This window comes from Calidris pugnax, unplaced genomic scaffold (assembly GCF_001431845.1).
Source record: "Calidris pugnax isolate Ruff unplaced genomic scaffold, ASM143184v1 scaffold39, whole genome shotgun sequence".
Taxonomy (NCBI): Eukaryota; Metazoa; Chordata; class Aves; order Charadriiformes; family Scolopacidae; genus Calidris; species Calidris pugnax.
In genome coordinates, this window is record NW_015090828.1 from 277,125 (window position 1) to 299,260 (window position 22,136).

The 22,136-nt window shown below is 39.7% G+C and overlaps 1 protein-coding gene across 1 annotated transcript in view; it reads left to right on the forward strand.

Annotated features, from left to right (window-relative positions):
* RET (ret proto-oncogene) overlaps positions 1-22,136 on the forward strand; it is an 87,275-nt gene that overhangs the window by 32,193 nt on the left and 32,946 nt on the right. The window contains exons 2-5 of the mRNA XM_014940577.1: positions 17,369-17,620; positions 19,230-19,523; positions 19,982-20,223; positions 21,841-22,042. Of these exons, the coding sequence (XP_014796063.1) occupies positions 17,369-17,620; positions 19,230-19,523; positions 19,982-20,223; positions 21,841-22,042 (990 nt within the window). The remainder of the gene's footprint in view (positions 1-17,368; positions 17,621-19,229; positions 19,524-19,981; positions 20,224-21,840; positions 22,043-22,136) is intronic.

The window sequence follows — 22,136 nt, forward strand, 5'->3', positions numbered from 1 at the left end:
TTCCTTTTCTCTTTTTTTTTTTTAAATTGCAATTGCAAATTGGAACTTTGATCTGAAGTTTCCCAAGCTGGTGATTTTTCAATCCCGTGTAGCATAAGAATCCCAGGAGTTTAGTCCAGCAGATTGGTTTTTTCCATTTCTTTTCTTTCTGTCACACTGACTTCCCAAATTTTTGGAAAGTTTAGCTTTGGTTCTGAGTCCTGAACCTGTCAGCAGAGAAGATTTACGAAGGGAAGAGTACACCCTACTGCGAGCTTTTGTTTGGTAGCTGTAGCATAGAAAGAAATCTGAAAGGTTCTTATGTTGTGGTCTCTTTTGGAATGAAATCTAATAGTTATCATTAACGATAAAATGGCAATAAATAAGTGTATGCCTAAAGTTTAAGCTCTGTTAAGTTTTTACCACAAAAAGCATCAAGCCAGACAGCTATTTGTTCCTGCTGCAGGGAAAACTCTTTCATGAAAAGCTCTCATGGAAGAGTCAATGCACTTGAGTCTTAGCCATGACATAAAGCCCTGCTTGGTTTGTTGATGCCAATGTGTTCGTTGTGGTGGGTTTTTTTTAAGGCACAGGTAAGAGTTTCTGAACAGAGAGACTAAACCTGCAGTTTTGAATTTACATTTCTGGAGTATTCAATTGAAATCTGAAATCTGAACTTCTGTTTTTGTTACGCATTATAGTTCTTAGCCTGTGAATATTACTGCCTCAGTAAGGAAAGAAGGGAAGCAGAGGAAATGAGGTTTTTTGCTGATACTTAAATGTAAAACTTGAGCTCTTGATGAAATGGTGCAGCAAGCACCTTTGCAGAGGAGTTGAAAAATCAAAATTCCTTGATAAAATGTGTACAGAGAAATACTTTGCCAGAGCAAGACCTGATCACTTCTCTGCGACTGGAGGTGGCACTGGAGGTGTTTTCAGCTCAGAAACAGAGCAGAAAGTACCAATTTCATCATCTGAGAAAGATGTCAATGTATGAACTTTGTGCTTCAATATTCTTTCTGGGTCAAGTTGCCCAGGGGCTCGTTGCTGAATGACAACAGCACTTTCTTTGACTCTGGGACTGTCGCTTACACTTTGTTGATAGATCAAAAACGTGTGATTGGAATGACTACTCTGATAGTCTTACAGTTAAGAATAAATGTCAACATCAAGAACTATCTGTGTGCAACCCAGGACTCAGCTCAGACCTCGATGTAGTAGAAATTGCTAATAATTAAAGACAGTAAGGGATCAGAAGTTACCCAACAGAAATGCTTCTGCTTTCTGGTTAGTGAAACCTTGATCAAAAGTGAGTGTGTGAGAGATACAAAGGAATTGCCCTCTCCTCTGTTGGCAGCGGAGGCTGTAAACATAAGACAAAGATTTAACTTGATAGTAAAAATGGCATTGAAATAGCTAGGAAATACGTTAAGGAAATTCAGTCTTCAGAGGAGGGTTGTTTTGTATCTGTGATTGTTTGGCGTGCCCTGTAGCGAGGGACTGGGCTGGAGCCTAGAAGTTCGCCTAAAGAAAAATAAAGCTTTTGTAAACTCCTGCAAAAGCCCTTGCTATTCCAGATTTTACTGCTTCTTTTATTACAGTTTCTTTTAGACATCTCTAGTTCGTTCCTATAGCTTGTCAGGAACACAATGTAGTTCATGTTTGAAAGCTGGTTGAGAAGCGCTGTCTAGAAAAGCTGTTGGTGTCAAACGTGTATCGTAAGTGTTATGTCAGCCCGTTCCCAAGCCTTGTCAATGCAATTTCTGCCCTTTTGCTGACAACACTTATGCTTTAAAACAACAGCGTAATGACTCACTATGGTGCAGTAATGACTAAAGGTCCCCAAAGGAGAAGTTCTTCAGTTATATTAAAAAGCAATGTTCACAGCTGGGATAGGGGGGGTTGTGTCTTTTTTATTTATTTATTTTTAATGATGGCAGATATAATATAGATTTTTATGAAACTATTTTAAAAGCAGATCTGTGTTGTAAGAGCACTTAAGAAAATGTATTCTTTGCCGGGGTGTCTTAAGGAATTAGAGGTTCAAATCCAGATGTGTATTTTAGGTCTTCTCATACATTTTCATTGCAAGCATATTGTATATGTCTTAGAAGGAGATCATATAAATTAAAAAATAACAAAATGACAAGACCTTATCTTCTGCATTTCATTTCCTAGATCACCTGAAATATAGCAATCTACACCTAAAATATAATAACCTAAACCAAAATGATCTCTTAATTCATGACAAAACTTTAAATAAATAAATAAGTAAGCTCACAGTTACACTGAGATTTCACTTCCTGAATTGGAAAATTGAATTGCAGGCTCATAGCTCCCTTGAGTGTTTGGAAAGAGAATAGCAGCACTTAATAACAGAGCACTTTCCTGTGAGAGGTGGACGTTCATGTCATTACCATTTTTCTGGCAAATTTTCAACCTCCAGTGGCAAAAGTTTTCATTGATTGCCTCCTACCGTAAGGCAGTAATGATGCTGCTGTCTCGCTCTTTCATGAGCTGCAGGAATTGGAGAAAATGAGGGAAGCTAGGGATATTAGATATGAATAAAACACAATTCAGGCTGAGCTGTTTCCTGTGTCACTACGTAAGGTCTAGCAGGCTAATTTTTACACATCTGCACTAAGTATAGAAAATAGGTTTTCCAGTGCGACAGTGGAGAATCCAAAGCAATAATCGATCAAGGTGCTGTAAAGTCATCCGAGAAAACGAGAAGGTGCCATGTGTGCCTTTTCTCTGGAAATCAGACCCTTCTTGCCATGAGCCAGGTAACCAGGGGGGCCACTGTTGTTGATCAAGAAAAATTAGACACTGTGCAATTATTCCAGGCTGATACTGTTACCTTGGTCAAGTGATACTATGTTTTTTAATTGCTGCAATCCGGTGATGGTGAGGGGGGAGAATAGCTATTTGTGAGAAATACGGGTGCATGTTTCACTTGAGTGTTTTTGCCCTATGAAGGTGGCTTTGGTGGAGGAAATGGATGGAGGTGTTTGTGGTCAGTAGCATCCGAGTTGCACTGAGCGGTCAGAAAGTGATCCCTGGTCTCTGACTCCATCTATTTCTAATCGACAGGAAGACTCGTGTTCATTTTGATGATGCAGAATTAAGTGCAGCTGGAGGAAAGGAAATGGGGAAACTTAAGCTATAGTAGTAACGGCATGCAGGAGTTTGTGCATATATAAATATTTTTCATACATCAACAGTTAATTGTTTTTCATTAATTTTCATGATTGTGAAAAGTTGGTATTTTATATTTATTAAGGAAGCAGCACAGTGATCTAAATCTGTATCTTAATGTAGGAAATGTGATGTCCTTTTTACTAGGATAATGAATTTAAGCTTATTGTTCTCTATCTTTAAGGATCCTTTCATCTTACTAAGTGTGCTGAACAGTTTCCACAGATAAGAGTGTCTTGTGATTTATTTCTTGTGAAATTTAAATATATTTAGTTGTCAGTACCTTGTTCTTCAAATCACTGCTATAATGTTTACCTTGAATATGAGCTTATCACTATTGGAGTGAATGTATGTGAAAGCTAATTAAATTATAACAGGAGTTTAGAGCACTTGTATGTCACTATGTTATTAATTGAGGATTTTATGGTTTCAAGATTTACAACGAGTGTGTCAGTTTTAGCACAGAACAGTGATACACACATCACTGTATATATTCTCATTATCACAATCTCTGCGTGCATGTAATATAGAAGCGCATTCTGGAAGGCACAGAGTGCACACAGAGGGTGAATAGGAAAACAGGCCTTTATTTTAAAAATCAGCAATAAAATAGCAGGCTGAGTACACCTTCCTGTCTTGGCATCTCTTGTCATAGAATCATAGAATCATAGAATGGTTTGGGTTGGAAGGGACCTCAAAGATCATAGCATTCCAACCCCCCTGCCATGGGCAGGGACACCTCCCACCAGACCAGGTTGCTCCAAGCCCCATCCAGCCTGGCCTTGAACACTTCCAGGGATGGGGCAGCCACAACTTCCCTGGGCAACCTGTTGCCAGAAATACAAGCAACATGAATGAACCTTGAATGTGTTGGGATTGTCAGAGTTCATTGAAACTAGTGAAACCAAAAGAAAATGACTCAAAAGAGGTGATAGAATAGGGTGACCCAGTGGCTGCAGAGCCTGTCTGTGACAGAGCTGGGTGGTTTTTAAAGATGGTGTTACAACATTTACTTTCAGATTTGCCGCCTTCTTGATAATCTCATCCCCTTTCTACAAACCTGTATAAAGCAGAAGACAGGGCCATATGAAATGTAAAATGAAGCTTTGATTACTTGACTCTATTATTTGTATGTCCTTAGAAGTACTAGGTTAGCCCCTAGCCCTATACGGTTCCTGTTGGGGGGAGGACTATATTGAGAGAATGCATGTTAGGAACCATTATTATTCCAATTTACTTTAAAAAATATAATAAAAAAAGGTACATAGGATTATACAAGATGCTTCCAGTGATAGGGAAGTACTTAGAGCAGCCTCAGTAGAGACGCGTCCTGGTTTCTGATGCTGAAACCTTTGTCTGTCTCAAAGACTGAGCTAATATTTCTTAAAATTAATTTATCTTATTCTTAGTGTTCCTTTCGCTTTAGACAGTTTCACCCTGAATAAGGTGCTATTTAGTTACAAAAACATGATCTGCATTATTTCATGCAGAAACGAAAAATCATTGTTTAAAATATTTCCAATTAGCTTTCCATATTGAAGTTGGAAAAGGCTACATAGTTTATGCATGGGGACACAGTCTGAACCTATCGTTAATCCTGTTTCTTTTATTGTTTGTGTGATTGTAAGGTACTTATAGATGCTACTTCAGGATCAGGTAATACAAGAAATCATGTCTTGACATTATGGATTTGTGGATCGATAATTCTTTTATGTTTACAGCCGTGGGCTTTATGATCCTGCAGATGACTGTTGAGCAGAGATGTTTGGAAAACCCCTTATGCAGACGTCGTAGTGTAACTGCAGCCTTTTGCTTCTGTGTAAACAGACTGAGTCACCTCCAGGTAGTCCTGATGGTTATTCCAGCTGAACTATTAAAAGAAGGGGTGGAAGACACAGCTTGATGTGCATATGCACGTATCTTTTCACAAATTCTTAATGCAACTAATATTGTTTTAATATCTTATTTTAATCCTGATATATACATAACTAGGTACATATGCACACGCACTCCACCTTTGCCTGTTTTGAGTGGAGATTTTTTTTCCATCACCTGCTGTGAGCGAGCCCAAATGAACCCTCAAGCTTTGCAGCTTTTAGCATGGACTCTCTTTGTGAGATTGTTGCTCTGATGCTTGGAAACTCAGGATTAGTTGTCAAAGCAAAATACAGAGAGGTTGTTGGAAGTGCCGATGTATGGAACAGGATGAACCGTCTCTGTACAGAGCTGAATTGGAGTGGTATAAAATGAAACGTTATGTCATCTTTTTTTTTTTATGCTGCCTTATAAACACGCTAAATTTGACCCAGATGTAAATAAATTCTATGAAATATTTATTAATGTAATTTGTGCTGCAATACCATAGTCAGTTTTTGTCTTATATTTCAGCTCTGTACTCCTGCAGAGCAAAATTATATCCAGTTATTCTCAAGCAATTAAGCCGTACTTTAAAAAAGGAGGAGTATTTAATCACACGAATAAGGAGGAGTGACAGAATCAGGATCTGAATAATTTTCAGAAACCCCTGCAAGCTCTTGCAGAAGCTTTCTGTGAACGTTAATTTCTATGAGGAATGGTTTAAGTTTTAGCTAACACAGGTATTTAGAACAAAGAAGCATCAAAAACTTGCCTTCTTGCTAAAGTAAAAAAAAAACAACAACCAACAAACCTTAAGAAAGCAAGAGAAAGGAAGCTTCTAGCCTTTTTTGCACTTGAAGTTCAGAAGGGAGTTTCTAAAAACTACCCAGAAGTAGTACAGGCTCTGAAAGGAAAGTGTAGGCACAGGTTGTACCTCCTGGGCATCAGTGGAGCAATGAGTAGAGCTGAAAGAGCAGCATTGGCCCATTCTCTGGTAGATACCATGCTGCACAGATTTTCCCTTCTAGAAATGAGAAAAAAATGAAAAGCTGGACAGTTCGCACAAATCCAGTTGAAATATTTCCTTTTGGACAAATTTAGGGTCTGTCTTTGATCTTGAAGTTTGTAAAATTTATGTTCAAAATGCCAGATACAGGAAGCAAACTTTCTGTCTGATCCATCTTTTGGCTTTACTTGCGTCAATCTTATTAATGCCTTGTGGAATTCATTCCCATTTTATTTACTAGCAGGTTAATACAGGTGGTTGACTGAGCTTTTTTATCTAATATTTGTATCTACCTAATTTCTGTGTTTTCGGTCTAAATTCAGGGTTGTTTTCAATATAAGCATGGGAATCTGGTGAGCAAAAACACAAGAGAGGCAATTAACTTAGAGCAGACCAGTTTAACAGGTCTGGAATATATTCCAGCTAAGTATTGTTTCTGCTTACCATCACTTCGTAAGGACCCGTTCCCCCTGGAAGTATCGCATTCTGTAAAACACATGTATTTCACTGATGCTGCTGCTATTGAAATTCATTCTGTCAGTCTCTAACAATTGTGCTACATTTAAATGTACACAACAGGTGAAACTTAGCAATTATCCAGCTCCATAAAGTTAGAGCATGCTTTCAGAAAATTCCGGTATTGAAGTTCCACAGAGATCCTTCCTCAGTCCACTCTAACCTGGGGTCCAGACAAGCAGCTTTATGGAAAAGGAATTAATTTCTTTTTCCCTTTAATACAGTTTCTTTACGTTCCCTGCTTCGTATCACATCTGTTACAATTTCTGTAATGATCAGCTTAAAAATAACACACCTAAAAATAAATAACGTCATGCTGCTGAGCCGCATTAATGGCTTGCTAGCTAATTAAGTGTATGCCAGTTCTTCCATTTGTTGTTGCTGTAGTGACTCTCAGACACACTGGGAGTTCCACCTGGGCACTAATGCTGCGACCTAACCTCACTGAGCTGATGGCAGAATCTCACAGGACTTCTCCAGGCGAGGAAGAACCCCAGGCACCAGTATAGGTTCGGGGCGGATCTTCTGGGAAGCACTACTGAGGAGAAGGATCTGGGAGTCCTGGTGGATAGCAAACTGTCCATGAGCCAGCAATGTGCCCTTGTGGCCAAGAGGGCCAATGGAATCCTGGGCTGCATAGGGAAGAGTGTGGCCAGTAGGTCAAGGGAGGTCGTTCTGCTCCTCTACTCTGCACTGGTGAGGCCACAACTGGAATAGTGTGTCCAGTTCTGGGCTCCCCAGTTCAAGAGAGACAGGGAACTACTGGAGGGAGTCCAGTGTAGGGCAACAAAGATGATTAAGGGATTGGAGCATGTCCTTTACGAGGAAAAGCTCAAAGAGCTGGGGCTTTTTAGCCTGGAGAAGAGAAGGGTGAGGGGAGACCTTATCTATGTTTATAAGTACCTGAAGGGTGGGTTGAATGATGGAGCCGGACTCTTTTCAGTGATTTCCAGTGATAGGATGAGGGACAACAGGCACAAGCTGGAACATGGGAAGTTCCATTCAAATATGAGGAAAAAATTCTTTCCGGTGAGGGTGACGGAGCCCTGGAACAGGCTGCCCAGGGAGGTCGTGGAGTCCCCTTCTCTGGAGATCTTCAAGACCCACCTGGATGCAGTCCTGAGTGATGTGCTCTGGGCAATCCTGTTTAGCAGGGGAGTTGGACTAGATGATCTCTAGAGGTCCCTTCCAACTCTGCCAAATCTGTGATTCCATGATTCTCTGTCCTCTGGATAAAAGCAGGAGAAAATGCTAATTATTGCATTTGTGCAAGGAGCAGTCTCCCCCGCGGGGTGGTGGTACAGCTGGGAGGGTCAGCTCACCCTGCTGCCTGCCTGTGCGGGTGCACAGGGGGGAACACAGCAGACCTGGGGTCCCTCCACCACCAGTGCTGTGTTCTCGTGCCATGGCTGCATGGTCACCCAGGGACCTCAGAGAGCGGTGATGAGGGAGCAGTGCTGCTCTTCCTCACCCTGCCGTTTCTGACACTGAAATTCTCACTCTGGTGTAAAAAGGGAACCGTCAGCTTGTGCTCTGCCATGAACCACGGGTTCCAGCTGAGCTCCAGAGCCCGTCCTTGTTGACAGGTCCCTTTCAGAGGTGTTCAAATGGCTTTTCAGGGTGCTTTGTTTAAGCCGTGGTGATGTTTTGCCCTGGTGAGTATTAGTTCTCTGAGTGGTTATCTCTGGTGATGTGCAGCCAGGTCTATTGGAAGTAGTTCTTCTTCGGTGATTGCCTTTTAAATGAGTCCCAGTGCAATGATGGATAGTGCAGTGAGGATTTCTTCATTTACAATCCTGCTGCTGAACCGAAGAAGAGGTTGGAGCAATTCGCTGCGTAAGGTGGAGATTAAACCATCTCTGACTGAAGAGACATTCATCTAAATGCTGGCAAAAACATCTTTATTCTTCTGGGATGGATCAGCCTGTGTTAAATGGTGGATATTGTCTTGAATACCTTGCAGGATGTTCAATCCACATAGTGTTGTTTACAGCTATGCTGTTTCATGCTACCTTTCTGTTACATGACAGTGTTTTTTCTAAATTACTGACTTTTTGGTTCATGATGGAAGGTTCATTTCTTAATTATGTAGGGGCTAGAAGGGCATAAAGCGGGCAAGTCCTTTAATTTAAAACATACAAGTGCCTTGCTGCTCTTGTTCTTTGATAAATCGAACATCGGGTATGTTAATACTAGTAATGGAACATAATGGCTACTCATCAAAAGTAAAGATAATTATTTTGGGAACACAAAACTAACCTTGTCAGATAAGTGCTTATTGAAATCTGATGCTGTGCAACAAATGGGAGATTATTAACAGCAGACTCCCATGTTCATCTGTTATCATTAAATCCTGTATATTACAATGATAGTGCTCTCATTGCATTAAAGGTATACCCCTTTTCTTGGAGATGCATGTCAGTTCTTGATTAAGGATTTTGATTGCATGAGGTCTGTTCTATTCTCAGTAAGTTGTCCTGTTGTCCTCCAAGATGCTGGGGAGCTCTGCGTAACTTTGTGAGATGTGGGTTACATAGTTGTATATTACTTGCTGAATGAAGAACAACCCTCATTCCATTTCCATTTTGCTGATTTGTTTTTTTAGTGGTTTCTGAAAAACACACCCCACTGCTTGTGTTTTTAAATGCATGGTGATCCAGCAGACACCATGAAATTTGCGAAAGTTTTCATCTAGTGGAAAAAAAAGTGTTACTTAAAACATAATCTGGTGAAAAGAAGCTAATATTTAGGCTAGAGACACATTTTGGATGATGCGAGTAATGAAACCTAAAATAACTTTAAAGAGATATGCTAGATTTCAGTCTTTTCAAGACTTTACATCAAGACTGGGCCTTTAGTTCAAATACAAGATGTGACTTAAATCACGCCTTGGTCGTTTAAGCTGTGAATTTTCACTCTGAGCTATGTAAGATACCTGCTTGCTTGGCTTGGGGCAGATGGTTTGGCTAGGTGGTGGTCCTTGCGTTTGAACAGTGTCCCCCTGTCGCTGTTTCTGTGGGTTTAGCTCTTAGATTCTCAATCTCAGGCTCGAGAGCGAGTAGCTGCTGCATTTCCCTGACCAACAATTCTCTGGCTGCCTCAACCTGCACCGGCTTCTCTTTAACAGAGGATGTTGTGGACAGGGCCTTTGCCTTGTGGACCAGGGTGAGAGGATGCTCCTGAGCAGTGGCCCCATCGTGTGCTGCTTGTCCTCTCTTCTCAACATCTCCTGTGTGCTTTGAGACTCTGCAGGTGATCCACACGGACCTGAGATGGTTTCCCAGTTACCAAAGCGCATCTTTCCCGCAGCAAATCTTGTGACTGGGATAATTTGCTTCAAAACATATTTTCTGAAGTCTGTGATTTTATCATGAAAGATGGTTGCAAATACTGTTTGGGAGACTGTCTTTCACAGTGAAGTATTCTTTACTCATAAAACAAAATTCAGATCTCTTGATTTTTCTGACTAGAAAGTTAAATTAGGTTTCTCCTCATTGGGGTTGGTGGTTGCTATAGTCAGTTTAATAGTTTTCATCAAGAGTTGCCCACTGATGCTAGTCAAATCTGTAGGGGTAAGCATAAAAAGCACTAAAAACATATGAAGTTTTCTACAACAAGTTTTGCACAAAAAAGTTAATTTGTATCAAGAAAAGGCATTATTTACCTGATCATTCATGACTGAAAAAAGCCACATGAAAAATTGCCTTATTTCAAAAGGTGATCATGAAGGCTTCAAAGTAGATATAATCTCATTTTTCCACTCTCATTTTATCTGCTTTCTCTCCCTGAACTGGAAAACTGCTGTCATAACTGTATCTATTTCCTGTAGGAGCTATTAGTCAGTAGCATTACATCCGCTTCAACGTGATCACTTTTCTCTCCTGTATGTTACTGATACGCTATTATCACATAATACTGCTCATCCATCAGAGGCTGCCGTGTTTTCTGCACTGATTGTAAAATAGAAGAGAGCTGAAGCATCCTCTAAAAAAAAAAAAGTTCAGAAATTACAAAATATTCCAATAACTCGGTCTCTTTTTCTCTATATATGTTATGGTACTCATGCATATTACACAGCACAGCCTTCTCGTGGTATATTTCAAGGTTGCAACATGAAATGTTTCTCTGCTTTTAATTCCTAAGCAAAAGCATTTTAACCACCAGTTTTTGAGTGTAACCATCTCAATTCCTCTTTATTTAAATGGCAGATTCAATAAAAACTCCATCTGGCTTCCATAGGAAGCTTGCACAAGTCCTTGGAAATTGATTTTTTTATTATTATTATTTTATTTATTTTTTTTTATTCAGGACACAAGGAACTGTGGCCAGGATTAGAACCTCTTCCTCCTGCAGCATACTTGCCAGATGGCAAGTTTATTGAATCTGGTTTTAACTTACTAGGGCTTAATGGAATGAATGCATCTCCGAGAAGTGGGTGCTACGTTTCTACTTCAAAGGTCTCCTTCAAAATCAGCTTCCAAAGATTTATATGCAGAGCGTGGTTGTGACCTGGGCAGTTTGTTGCATACCTCTCATCTCTTTCAGTGCTTGAAATGGAGTTAGAGAGTAACACAAACCACTTAACAAAATCCCAGTAATTTCGAAATCAGCAGCGTTGGGTGAATCTTGTTACATGGCTAAATCAAATTTATATTTTTTTTAGATTTTACCATCTAAGTTCCTACAGTATTGTAAAGTCTCTTCACTTGAAATACTTTTTTTCTGAGTAAAATACAAACGTATGTCAGATCCGCTGGTGTCACTTAAAACTATATTTAGGTGTTGCCCTTAATATAGAAGTATTATGTGCTAAAAGCTAACACTTTTGATGGACAGAATTTAATTTCATCAGCTTTTAGGTTTGAATTAGGAAGAAAAAGATCTTACTTAAACTTTTTACAGCGGCTTTTTAAAATTTCTTCAAGTGGCCTTGTATTTGTGAAAAACATTTCTGGTTAATTAGTGATACAAATTCTGAATTATTTTATTAAGGAGGATTCCTCTCCTTTCAAAATACAAAGCATTGATTTGCATTTCTGTTATCTACAGATAAATCAAATTTTTATATTACAGGATTTTTTCCCCCCTTTTTTCTGAGAATGGAGAGGACTGCTCCTGTGAACTCATGCCAAAGAATTTCAGAGGATCAGCAGCATAAATAGTAACTTTTTCTTTCAAATGCAGAGCAGCCAAGAGGCTGAGCTCTGCTGAGGTGTAGTTGCACGCAGAGTTTCAGACATTTAAGTGGCAATGTCTGTCATAATTATTCATGTGCTTTGTTAAACACAACTGTGTACATGTTGGCATGTAGTGTGGGCCCAGATTTGTACAGCAAAGCATGTAAAGATTAACACGCTTGTTTAAGACAAGGAAATAAATAACACCCCAAATACCCCATTTTTCCCTTTTCCAGCTTCCTTATACATCCATACTGTTTATGTATACTCTACTTTCTACATGCTCCTTTTACTGGAGGTGATTTCATGCGTCTGCTACGGTGCCAGGGTTCTTGCCCCGTGTGCTGTGTTTGTGATGCTGAGCATCACTGCTCACTTCAGAACTGTTCACCCCAGTCTTAGAAATAAGGAAATATTCCTCTATCTCATTGCTAATGTTGTATTTGCCTCATTTGTATGCGTCAGTGGGGTAAAAGTAATTTTTAAGTCTTGAGCAGTGAATTTTCAGAGTTGAATTTCTCGTGAGGAAGTTTTCATAATTCTAGAATCAGGATTTTATAGAAAATACCTCAAGGAAATTTACTTCCCTGCACTGGGATTGGACTTGCTATTTGGATATCACCCTCTTGTTAACAAACCTGTTTGTTAGGGTTTCTAGCGGTGCATATTTACCAGATTTTCCTGCGCTTCAAAAAAGACAGAAAGAGGGACTGGAAAGATATTTGAAATTTATTATGAATGTTCAGGAATCTAACTTGCAAGGAAGATGGTGGTAGCAGTAGAATCAGAAGTAATAATTCTCTTCCAGACAGGGGATGTCAGGAGTTAGTGCTTTTCTAAAACTCAGAAAGATTATTGTTGGCTTCCCTTTGAATTAATTACTTTAGAGAGAGTGCACCTACTGTATTACTTTACCACTTTATTCATATATTGCAAAGTATATGTAGAAAAAATATCTGTAAATCTCTTGGATATAATTGCATCCAGGGATACTGATGATGTCAGGAATCATTGCAAGGTACAGTGGTTTCTGTGGTATTTCCAAATGAAATTAGAGGTCTCTTGTTTACAGTTTGTTTGTGGTCCTCTCCATTCAGTAGAACAGTGTATGGATCCAATAATAATAAAAAATAAATATGTGCTCTCATGCTCTTTTGAAGATGTTTGGCATTATATCCCTAATTTTACTGCTGTCTTACCATCCTTTCCAGTTGTATCTGGCTTGATTTAAGCTAAGATAGTCTTGTTTTAGTAACATATGGAAATTGTTATTATTTTCATTTGTTCAGCAGATGGGTGAGCCTTTTATATGCCTTACTCCTTATCAAATCAGACTAAACGATGCAAAATTCTGCAATGTGGAGTAACTATTGACTGTCATTGCAGGTGAAGTACAAGAGGGAGGGTTCCAGTGTTTCAGTGCGCACGAGTTCGATGAGCATGGCTTTGTACCTCCCTTGCTTGGCAAGCATTCCACTGTGATCGTATCTGCAAGCAGTAGAACTGGAAGGGAAGAGTTGGAAAGGGGTAGAGAAGGCATTGCAAAGTGACCTGGTAGGATGAGAACAGCTCAACAAACAGGCATTAAGGGGCAGTTGAGCTCTACAGTGCAAGGCCAGAGCGGGGGAAAAAATTGGAGAAGAACAATGGGTCAGTCACAGCCACTGCATTAAAAATAAGTGTACATCTCCTTCCTCACTTCAGGCAAGTCAGTTCTCAGCTTTCCTGTCTGTTATATTTAAAAATGTACATTTCCTTCACTTCAGGCAAGTCAGTTCTCAGCTTTCCTGTCTGTTATATTTAAAATACTTGTAAGACTTTTGTATTAATTTTATCTAAACAACTCCCAGTTTCTTTAGCGAAGTATCGTGCTGGCCAGTTTAGGAGGGGAGGGAGCCACAAAAGGACTCGTATGTAAGAGAGGTTTTATGCAGTCCGAGGAAAAGTGTGTGAGCCATTCATAGATTTCTCTGTTTTCTCTCAAGAGAGGGTGTGTTTAGGCTTTTAAAGTGTGTGATTTCCTCAAAGGGTTTTTCCTTTTTTTTTTTTTTAATATTATCTGTGAGATAATGGAATTGCATCTGAGAGCTCCAGATATGAACTTAAGTAAAATTCAGCCAGCAGAGCTTCATTAAGCGTTCTGCTTAAAATATTACACAGCACAGCCTTCTCGTGGTATATTTCAAGGTTGCAACATGAAATGTTTCTCTGCTTTTAATTCCTAAGCAAAAGCATTTTAACCACCAGTTTTTGAGTGTAACCATCTCAATTCCTCTTTATTTAAATGGCAGATTCAATAAAAACTCCATCTGGCTTCCATAGGAAGCTTGCACAAGTCCTTGGAAATTGATTTTTTTATTATTATTATTTTATTTATTTTTTTTTATTCAGGACACAAGGAACTGTGGCCAGGATTAGAACCTCTTCCTCCTGCAGCATACTTGCCAGATGGCAAGTTTATTGAATCTGGTTTTAACTTACTAGGGCTTAATGGAATGAATGCATCTCCGAGAAGTGGGTGCTACGTTTCTACTTCAAAGGTCTCCTTCAAAATCAGCTTCCAAAGATTTATATGCAGAGCGTGGTTGTGACCTGGGCAGTTTGTTGCATACCTCTCATCTCTTTCAGTGCTTGAAATGGAGTTAGAGAGTAACACAAACCACTTAACAAAATCCCAGTAATTTCGAAATCAGCAGCGTTGGGTGAATCTTGTTACATGGCTAAATCAAATTTATATTTTTTTTAGATTTTACCATCTAAGTTCCTACAGTATTGTAAAGTCTCTTCACTTGAAATACTTTTTTTCTGAGTAAAATACAAACGTATGTCAGATCCGCTGGTGTCACTTAAAACTATATTTAGGTGTTGCCCTTAATATAGAAGTATTATGTGCTAAAAGCTAACACTTTTGATGGACAGAATTTAATTTCATCAGCTTTTAGGTTTGAATTAGGAAGAAAAAGATCTTACTTAAACTTTTTACAGCGGCTTTTTAAAATTTCTTCAAGTGGCCTTGTATTTGTGAAAAACATTTCTGGTTAATTAGTGATACAAATTCTGAATTATTTTATTAAGGAGGATTCCTCTCCTTTCAAAATACAAAGCATTGATTTGCATTTCTGTTATCTACAGATAAATCAAATTTTTATATTACAGGATTTTTTCCCCCCTTTTTTCTGAGAATGGAGAGGACTGCTCCTGTGAACTCATGCCAAAGAATTTCAGAGGATCAGCAGCATAAATAGTAACTTTTTCTTTCAAATGCAGAGCAGCCAAGAGGCTGAGCTCTGCTGAGGTGTAGTTGCACGCAGAGTTTCAGACATTTAAGTGGCAATGTCTGTCATAATTATTCATGTGCTTTGTTAAACACAACTGTGTACATGTTGGCATGTAGTGTGGGCCCAGATTTGTACAGCAAAGCATGTAAAGATTAACACGCTTGTTTAAGACAAGGAAATAAATAACACCCCAAATACCCCATTTTTCCCTTTTCCAGCTTCCTTATACATCCATACTGTTTATGTATACTCTACTTTCTACATGCTCCTTTTACTGGAGGTGATTTCATGCGTCTGCTACGGTGCCAGGGTTCTTGCCCCGTGTGCTGTGTTTGTGATGCTGAGCATCACTGCTCACTTCAGAACTGTTCACCCCAGTCTTAGAAATAAGGAAATATTCCTCTATCTCATTGCTAATGTTGTATTTGCCTCATTTGTATGCGTCAGTGGGGTAAAAGTAATTTTTAAGTCTTGAGCAGTGAATTTTCAGAGTTGAATTTCTCGTGAGGAAGTTTTCATAATTCTAGAATCAGGATTTTATAGAAAATACCTCAAGGAAATTTACTTCCCTGCACTGGGATTGGACTTGCTATTTGGATATCACCCTCTTGTTAACAAACCTGTTTGTTAGGGTTTCTAGCGGTGCATATTTACCAGATTTTCCTGCGCTTCAAAAAAGACAGAAAGAGGGACTGGAAAGATATTTGAAATTTATTATGAATGTTCAGGAATCTAACTTGCAAGGAAGATGGTGGTAGCAGTAGAATCAGAAGTAATAATTCTCTTCCAGACAGGGGATGTCAGGAGTTAGTGCTTTTCTAAAACTCAGAAAGATTATTGTTGGCTTCCCTTTGAATTAATTACTTTAGAGAGAGTGCACCTACTGTATTACTTTACCACTTTATTCATATATTGCAAAGTATATGTAGAAAAAATATCTGTAAATCTCTTGGATATAATTGCATCCAGGGATACTGATGATGTCAGGAATCATTGCAAGGTACAGTGGTTTCTGTGGTATTTCCAAATGAAATTAGAGGTCTCTTGTTTACAGTTTGTTTGTGGTCCTCTCCATTCAGTAGAACAGTGTATGGATCCAATAATAATAAAAAATAAATATGTGCTCTCATGCTCTTTTGAAGATGTTTGGCATTATATCCCTAATTTTACTGCTGTCTTACCATCCTTTCCAGTTGTATCTGGCTTGATTTAAGCTAAGATAGTCTTGTTTTAGTAACATATGGAAATTGTTATTATTTTCATTTGTTCAGCAGATGGGTGAGCCTTTTATATGCCTTACTCCTTATCAAATCAGACTAAACGATGCAAAATTCTGCAATGTGGAGTAACTATTGACTGTCATTGCAGGTGAAGTACAAGAGGGAGGGTTCCAGTGTTTCAGTGCGCACGAGTTCGATGAGCATGGCTTTGTACCTCCCTTGCTTGGCAAGCATTCCACTGTGATCGTATCTGCAAGCAGTAGAAATGCAAGGGAAGAGTTGGAAAGGGGTAGAGAAGCCATTGCAAAGTGACCTGGTAGGATGAGAACAGCTCAAGGAACAGGCATTAAGGGGCAGTTGAGCTCTACAGTGCAAGGCCAGAGCGGGGGAAAAAATTGGAGAAGAACAATGGGTCAGTCACAGCCACTGCATTAAAAATAAATGTACATTTCCTTCACTTCAGGCAAGTCAGTTCTCAGCTTTCCTGTCTGTTATATTTAAAATACTTGTAAGACTTTTGTATTAATTTTATCTAAACAACTCCCAGTTTCTTTAGTGAAGTATCATGCTGGCCAGTTTAGGAGGGGAGGGAGCCACAAAAGGACTCGTATGTAAGAGAGGTTTTATGCAGTCCGAGAAAAAGTGTGTGAGCCATTCATACATTTCTCTGTTTTCTCTCAACAGAGGGTGTGTTTAGGCTTTTAAAGTGTGTGATTTCCTCAAAGGGTTTTTCCTTTTTTTTTTTTTTAATATTATCTGTGAGATAATGGAATTGCATCTGAGAGCTCCAGATATGAACTTAAGTAAAATTCAGCCAGCAGAGCTTCATTAAGCGTTCTGCTTAAACTGGGCCGTGTTTACAACAAAGCAGTTTTGCTTTCAAAAAGCAGATGATTTTGTAACTTGAACATAAACTATAGGCCAAATTTTTGGTGGCTATGTCCTGGCTTGAGTGCAGTAAAACTATATTTATTTACACCAGATGAGGATCTGCCTTTTCCCACATCTTTTTTAATGCTCCTTTAATCCTTGGAGAATGAAGCCTTTGGGTCTTTGGAAATGCATCTCTGAAGAAAATGCCAGTGCAAAAATCATTTAACTGGGAGCAACTCTGTTCTTATGTTCTTTCCTTGGCAGCTGCCTTTGGTCTCTACTTCCCCAGGAAGGAGTACTCGGAGAATGTCTACATCGATCAGCCGGCAGGTACGCCGCTCCTGCGCATCCACGCCTTGAGGGATTCACATGGGGAAGTGGCCCACTTCCATCTGTGCCAGAATCTCATCATTTCTCGAGCAAGATCCCATGAAAATCACTGGTTTCAAATCAGAGAAAAAACAGGACTTCTCTACCTCAGCAAAAGCCTGGATAGAGAAGACTTTAACATGCTGTGTAAGTATGAGAAGACTAGCTTTTCTTGTTGAAGTATCTGTTGTTAAAGTGTGTTCAGATCATGAGATTTATTCATCAGCAGATGAGCATCAAGCTTGGAAAAAACACATCTGCCCTTCTAAAAAGAGGAACCAGACCCAACAAAACCCACAGCAAACGCAGGGAACCATATGCCAAAGCAAACAGTGACCTGGGGCAGGTACAGTTGCTCACTCTGTGCACTCCAATACAGTGGGAAAGTTGCATTACTTGAAATGTTTTTTCAGCATTTCACAGCTGTATAAGTCACAGCTTTACATTGAGATTTGCAGTTTGTTCATCTACTAATGCAAATTTAGCCAATTCCACTGTGATAATGCTGGCTGCTTAGTGTCCGTACCAATGTACTTAGATTACTTCAAACTCTTCTATAAATGGTCCTCAAACTCTGGTAATGCGGATTCACAAAGTACATTTGCATGTAACACCAAACAGCTCTTGGAAGAAATAGTTAAGTGTACCTCTCTCCTTCTCTTGAGATTTGGCTTTGTTAGAGAAGCTTACTATTGAAGTACAGAAATGAATTATCTCAGGTTTTTTTTCCCTTCTTTTATGCTCTAGCAGTAAATTGGTTTGGGTGATTTTGATCTATGAGGAAATTAGCTATCATTAGATGGTGGAGGAGGAAATGGGTGAGGAGTTAATGGCATACCACTGTGATCAGTTGCAGAAATTCTGCTGTTGAAGAGAGAGCCTGTAGTAACTGTCTTGAGTTTGTAAGAGCCATATATCAACACTACCCTTTGACTTAGGTGCCTTGATGTTTAAATGTTCAACTTCAGACACTTACTGCTTTATTTTTTAAGTGCCGAGTGCTTGACATCTTACCCATTTTTGCTGCATTTTTGGTACTCAGTGTTCATGAATATCAGATAGCTCTTTGTAACTGAACAAAGGAAGAATAGCTATCCAGAAGTCCAGAGTCTTGTTTTGTTCATATGGATCAAAGTGACCTAAAGCATCTTTTCAAGTGAGTTAGATCTGTTACAGAGATGCTATCTGTGTTCTGTCTGTAGTCAAAGCAAGGTAATCAAAATAATTAGGCTTTAAACTGTATTAGTGGATGCCACAGGTTGATTTTAACTTCTATGTTATCTTTTGACCAGCTTTTTATATTTCAAAGCAATTTTTCCTCTAAGCATAAACAATCTGGGCATATCCTCAACTGCTATAAGCTATCAGAACACTGGGACTTAAATGAACTAGCAGTTGTAGTGTGTCTGTCCTGAATATTTATTGCCGTTTTGCACACTTTTTTTCCCTGCTGCCACCCCACTCTGCTCTAAACCCTCCTGTTTTATGTCAGTGTCTTAGCGACAGAATGCCAATATTGTTCTGTGAGCTTCTATAATGTAGAATTGGTGGTAACACCTGTTGTATTTTGGCTTACTGGGGTTATTAAGATTAAGATGTAAAGTCTCCCAATCAGCAGATGATGTTTTCAAGAACTGGTTTATTACATAGTAATAAACTGGTTGGTTGTGGAACAATGGACTAGAGCACAAAACGGGTAAAAGAAACGTTGGCTTGTTTTCTATAAAATATTTCTTATGATGGTGTTTTTTTGAAGCTGTAGGAAACTGGATGCCATTATCAAAGGTGATGCTGTATGTCTTCCTCTCGTCCCACCCTTTCCAAGAGAAGGAATGTGACTCTGCTACGCGCACCTCCGTTTTCCTCTCCTTGATGAATGCTAGTGCACCGGCTTGCAGCTCCCTGACAGCAAGGCAGCTTTGCTTCACAGAAATGGACCTCTCCTTTCACATCAAGGAGAATAAACCACCCGGCACGTTTCATCAGCTCCAGTTACCCTCAGTTCATCATCTGTGTCAGAACCTCAGCATTTCCTACAAACTGCTGGCAGGTAAAACTGGAACTGAGCCACTCACGTACTAGCAATAGATGTAAGCAGCTGCACTGTGAAGATCTCTTTTGTAGTAGATCCTCTAGATTGATTCTATAAAGGAAATTTCATTGCAAATGTGAACTGAGCCTGAAGATTTTGCCTTTAAGATATACAGACAGGATGGGAATAAAGATTGGTTTTAGAAGTTTGCACCTGCTAAGAGCAGATTGGGAGTATCCTGAGCTTTAAATTGTGCTGCTTCTAGATTGTAGGATCTTCCCATCTATTCCATGTTTTCTGCCTACCTGATACAGCCCCACAACTTCCTTCTCTTTCACTTCTGAGCCTGCCTTTTATCATGCAGTCATGATGTTCAAATGCATTTACTGGATTGAAAGAGTATTAAAGAAGAAAACTGCCGCAGTGTTATAATGGCAAGCGATTGCCCCTGTTTACACTGTGGCTATGTTTTTCAGCTGAAGGTTTGCCTTTCCGATACAACGAGAACACCACGGGCGTGAGTGTGACACAGCGCCTGGACCGAGAAGAGAGAGAGAGATACGAGCTGATTGCCAAATGTACCGTGAGAGAGGGCTTCAGGGAGATGCAGGTTGAGGTGCCCTTCCTGGTCAACGTGTTAGATGAAGATGACTCTCCTCCCTTCCTTCCCAACGGCACCGATACCGCAGATGCTGTCGTGGAGTTCAACAGGAAAGAGGTGACGTTCTCCTTTACCTAGTCCCAGCAGTAGGAGCGCAGTTGTGAGTTGTATACAACATCCTGAGTTGTATTTCATTCAGACCCCAAAGTAAGAAGAGTTTGTGTCAAGACTTAAACAGTGTAAAGATGCATCGGCAGTTCCTGGGGTCTGGAGGGACCGTTGCTAGGACTGCGGTCAGGACTGCTCTGTCTCCCTGTATTCAGCTCCGCTCTGCATTTGTTACAGGGTGCCTTCCCCAGGTGACTAAAATTGGCACCTGTTACAACAAGTGTATGTGTGTGTCCTTCCCATATATGCAAATCTATATACGATATCAGAACTATGTTCAGAACGCTTACTAGTATTATTTAACACTTATTAACACTTAATCTGTTAACTGCTGTACCAGTTAACAGAAAGTCAGGAGGAGCAGCTGCCTGCTGCAGACAAATGTTGGACTTGTGAAGGTTTTTTAAGTTTCCAGTGTCAGGCTGTTAAGGGAGAGCTCCAGGATCTTGCTTTAATGGTGCCCTCCTGCTTTTCCCATACCACCCCAAGACAATATTTCAAGAGGCCCCAACTCCCTTTGTATCTGCCCCCTGCACACATACAGCCCTTGCTTCAGAAGGAAAGAACACAAGTGGGTTCTTTGGCTCTTCCCACTGGAGAAACAACCCTCTATAAGCCAGTGGTATAGAGAAGGCACTTCTTTGGGGGCAAAAATGACGCCCCGTTTTTGTGAGAGGACTTCCGTTCCACAACAGCAGCATTTTTTTTTTTGGCAGCCAAATTTCCCTTCAAAATACATTTTCCTCGTTTGTGTCCGGAAGGGAGAAGAATGATTTTGGGAGTTTGCTGCCACCTCCCGACTAGAACAAGTGTTGACAAGACAGCTATGAACACATCGCCTTTGCCTGGTCATAACATAATTCCTTTTAACTTTTGAAAATTTTTAAATTTGGGAGTTGGATTTAGCTCTGGATGATAGAAATTGAAGGTCTCATAAAACTGTTTTATGAAGTGAAATATTCTCTTTGAAATTGCATGCCTTCAAAGCATTCAGAACATAGTGAATTTCACTGTCATTTTGCAGTGGGGAAAAAAAGCATTATATTGGAAAATGTCAATCTTTTCTAGTAACTAAACAAACTTGAAACAACAGAATGGCTAATAAAAATTTTAAAAGCCTGTGGCCTCAGTGTCCAGGTAGACTAAGCAGAAGACAGCCAACCCAGGCCACTTCTGTCATTTCAGGTACTGAATTTGACCTGTTTGAATGAATTTTCTTGACTTCCAAGTGCACGTTTTACCTGCTTTTATAGTAGTATTGTAGAATAATATTGATTAAAAAAAAAAAAAATCAGGAGCTGTTCGTGGGCATTCATTTCCTACCTCAAAACTTTAGCGCTATATTTTGATGTAGACTCGTTCACTGCCATCTTCTTTTGAGCTTCTAACTCGGATCTGAATAGGTGTGAAGTGGTGGTGGCCTGAAGCTTAAAATGAATGTGAATGAAAGCGGGCTTGAGGGAAGGTTGTGAGGTTTTATTTGACTCATATTTCAATCTTCTAACATGTATCAGGGGAAGAAAGCTTCAAAGTCACTCAGCAATGTCATTTATTATTTCCTTCTAGGGAACTGTCCTTGCAACGCTAACTGTATACGATGCAGACACCACACCTATTTATCCCCTGGAAAGCAGCAGAAAGAAGTACACAGGAACCATCATTACTGATGATCCCTGGATAAGTGAAACATTTCGGGTAGAGCACATCTTCGATGAAATCCACTTCAGCCCAAATGGCAGCCAAGTGAGGGGAACTCAGCATGAGTACAGTAAGGTCTCTTTCTTCAAATAAAGGAGAAGTTGCTCGTTAGTAATTCACCAATAAGCTCTTGAACTTTTCCAAGCATTTTGTAAATACTGAGC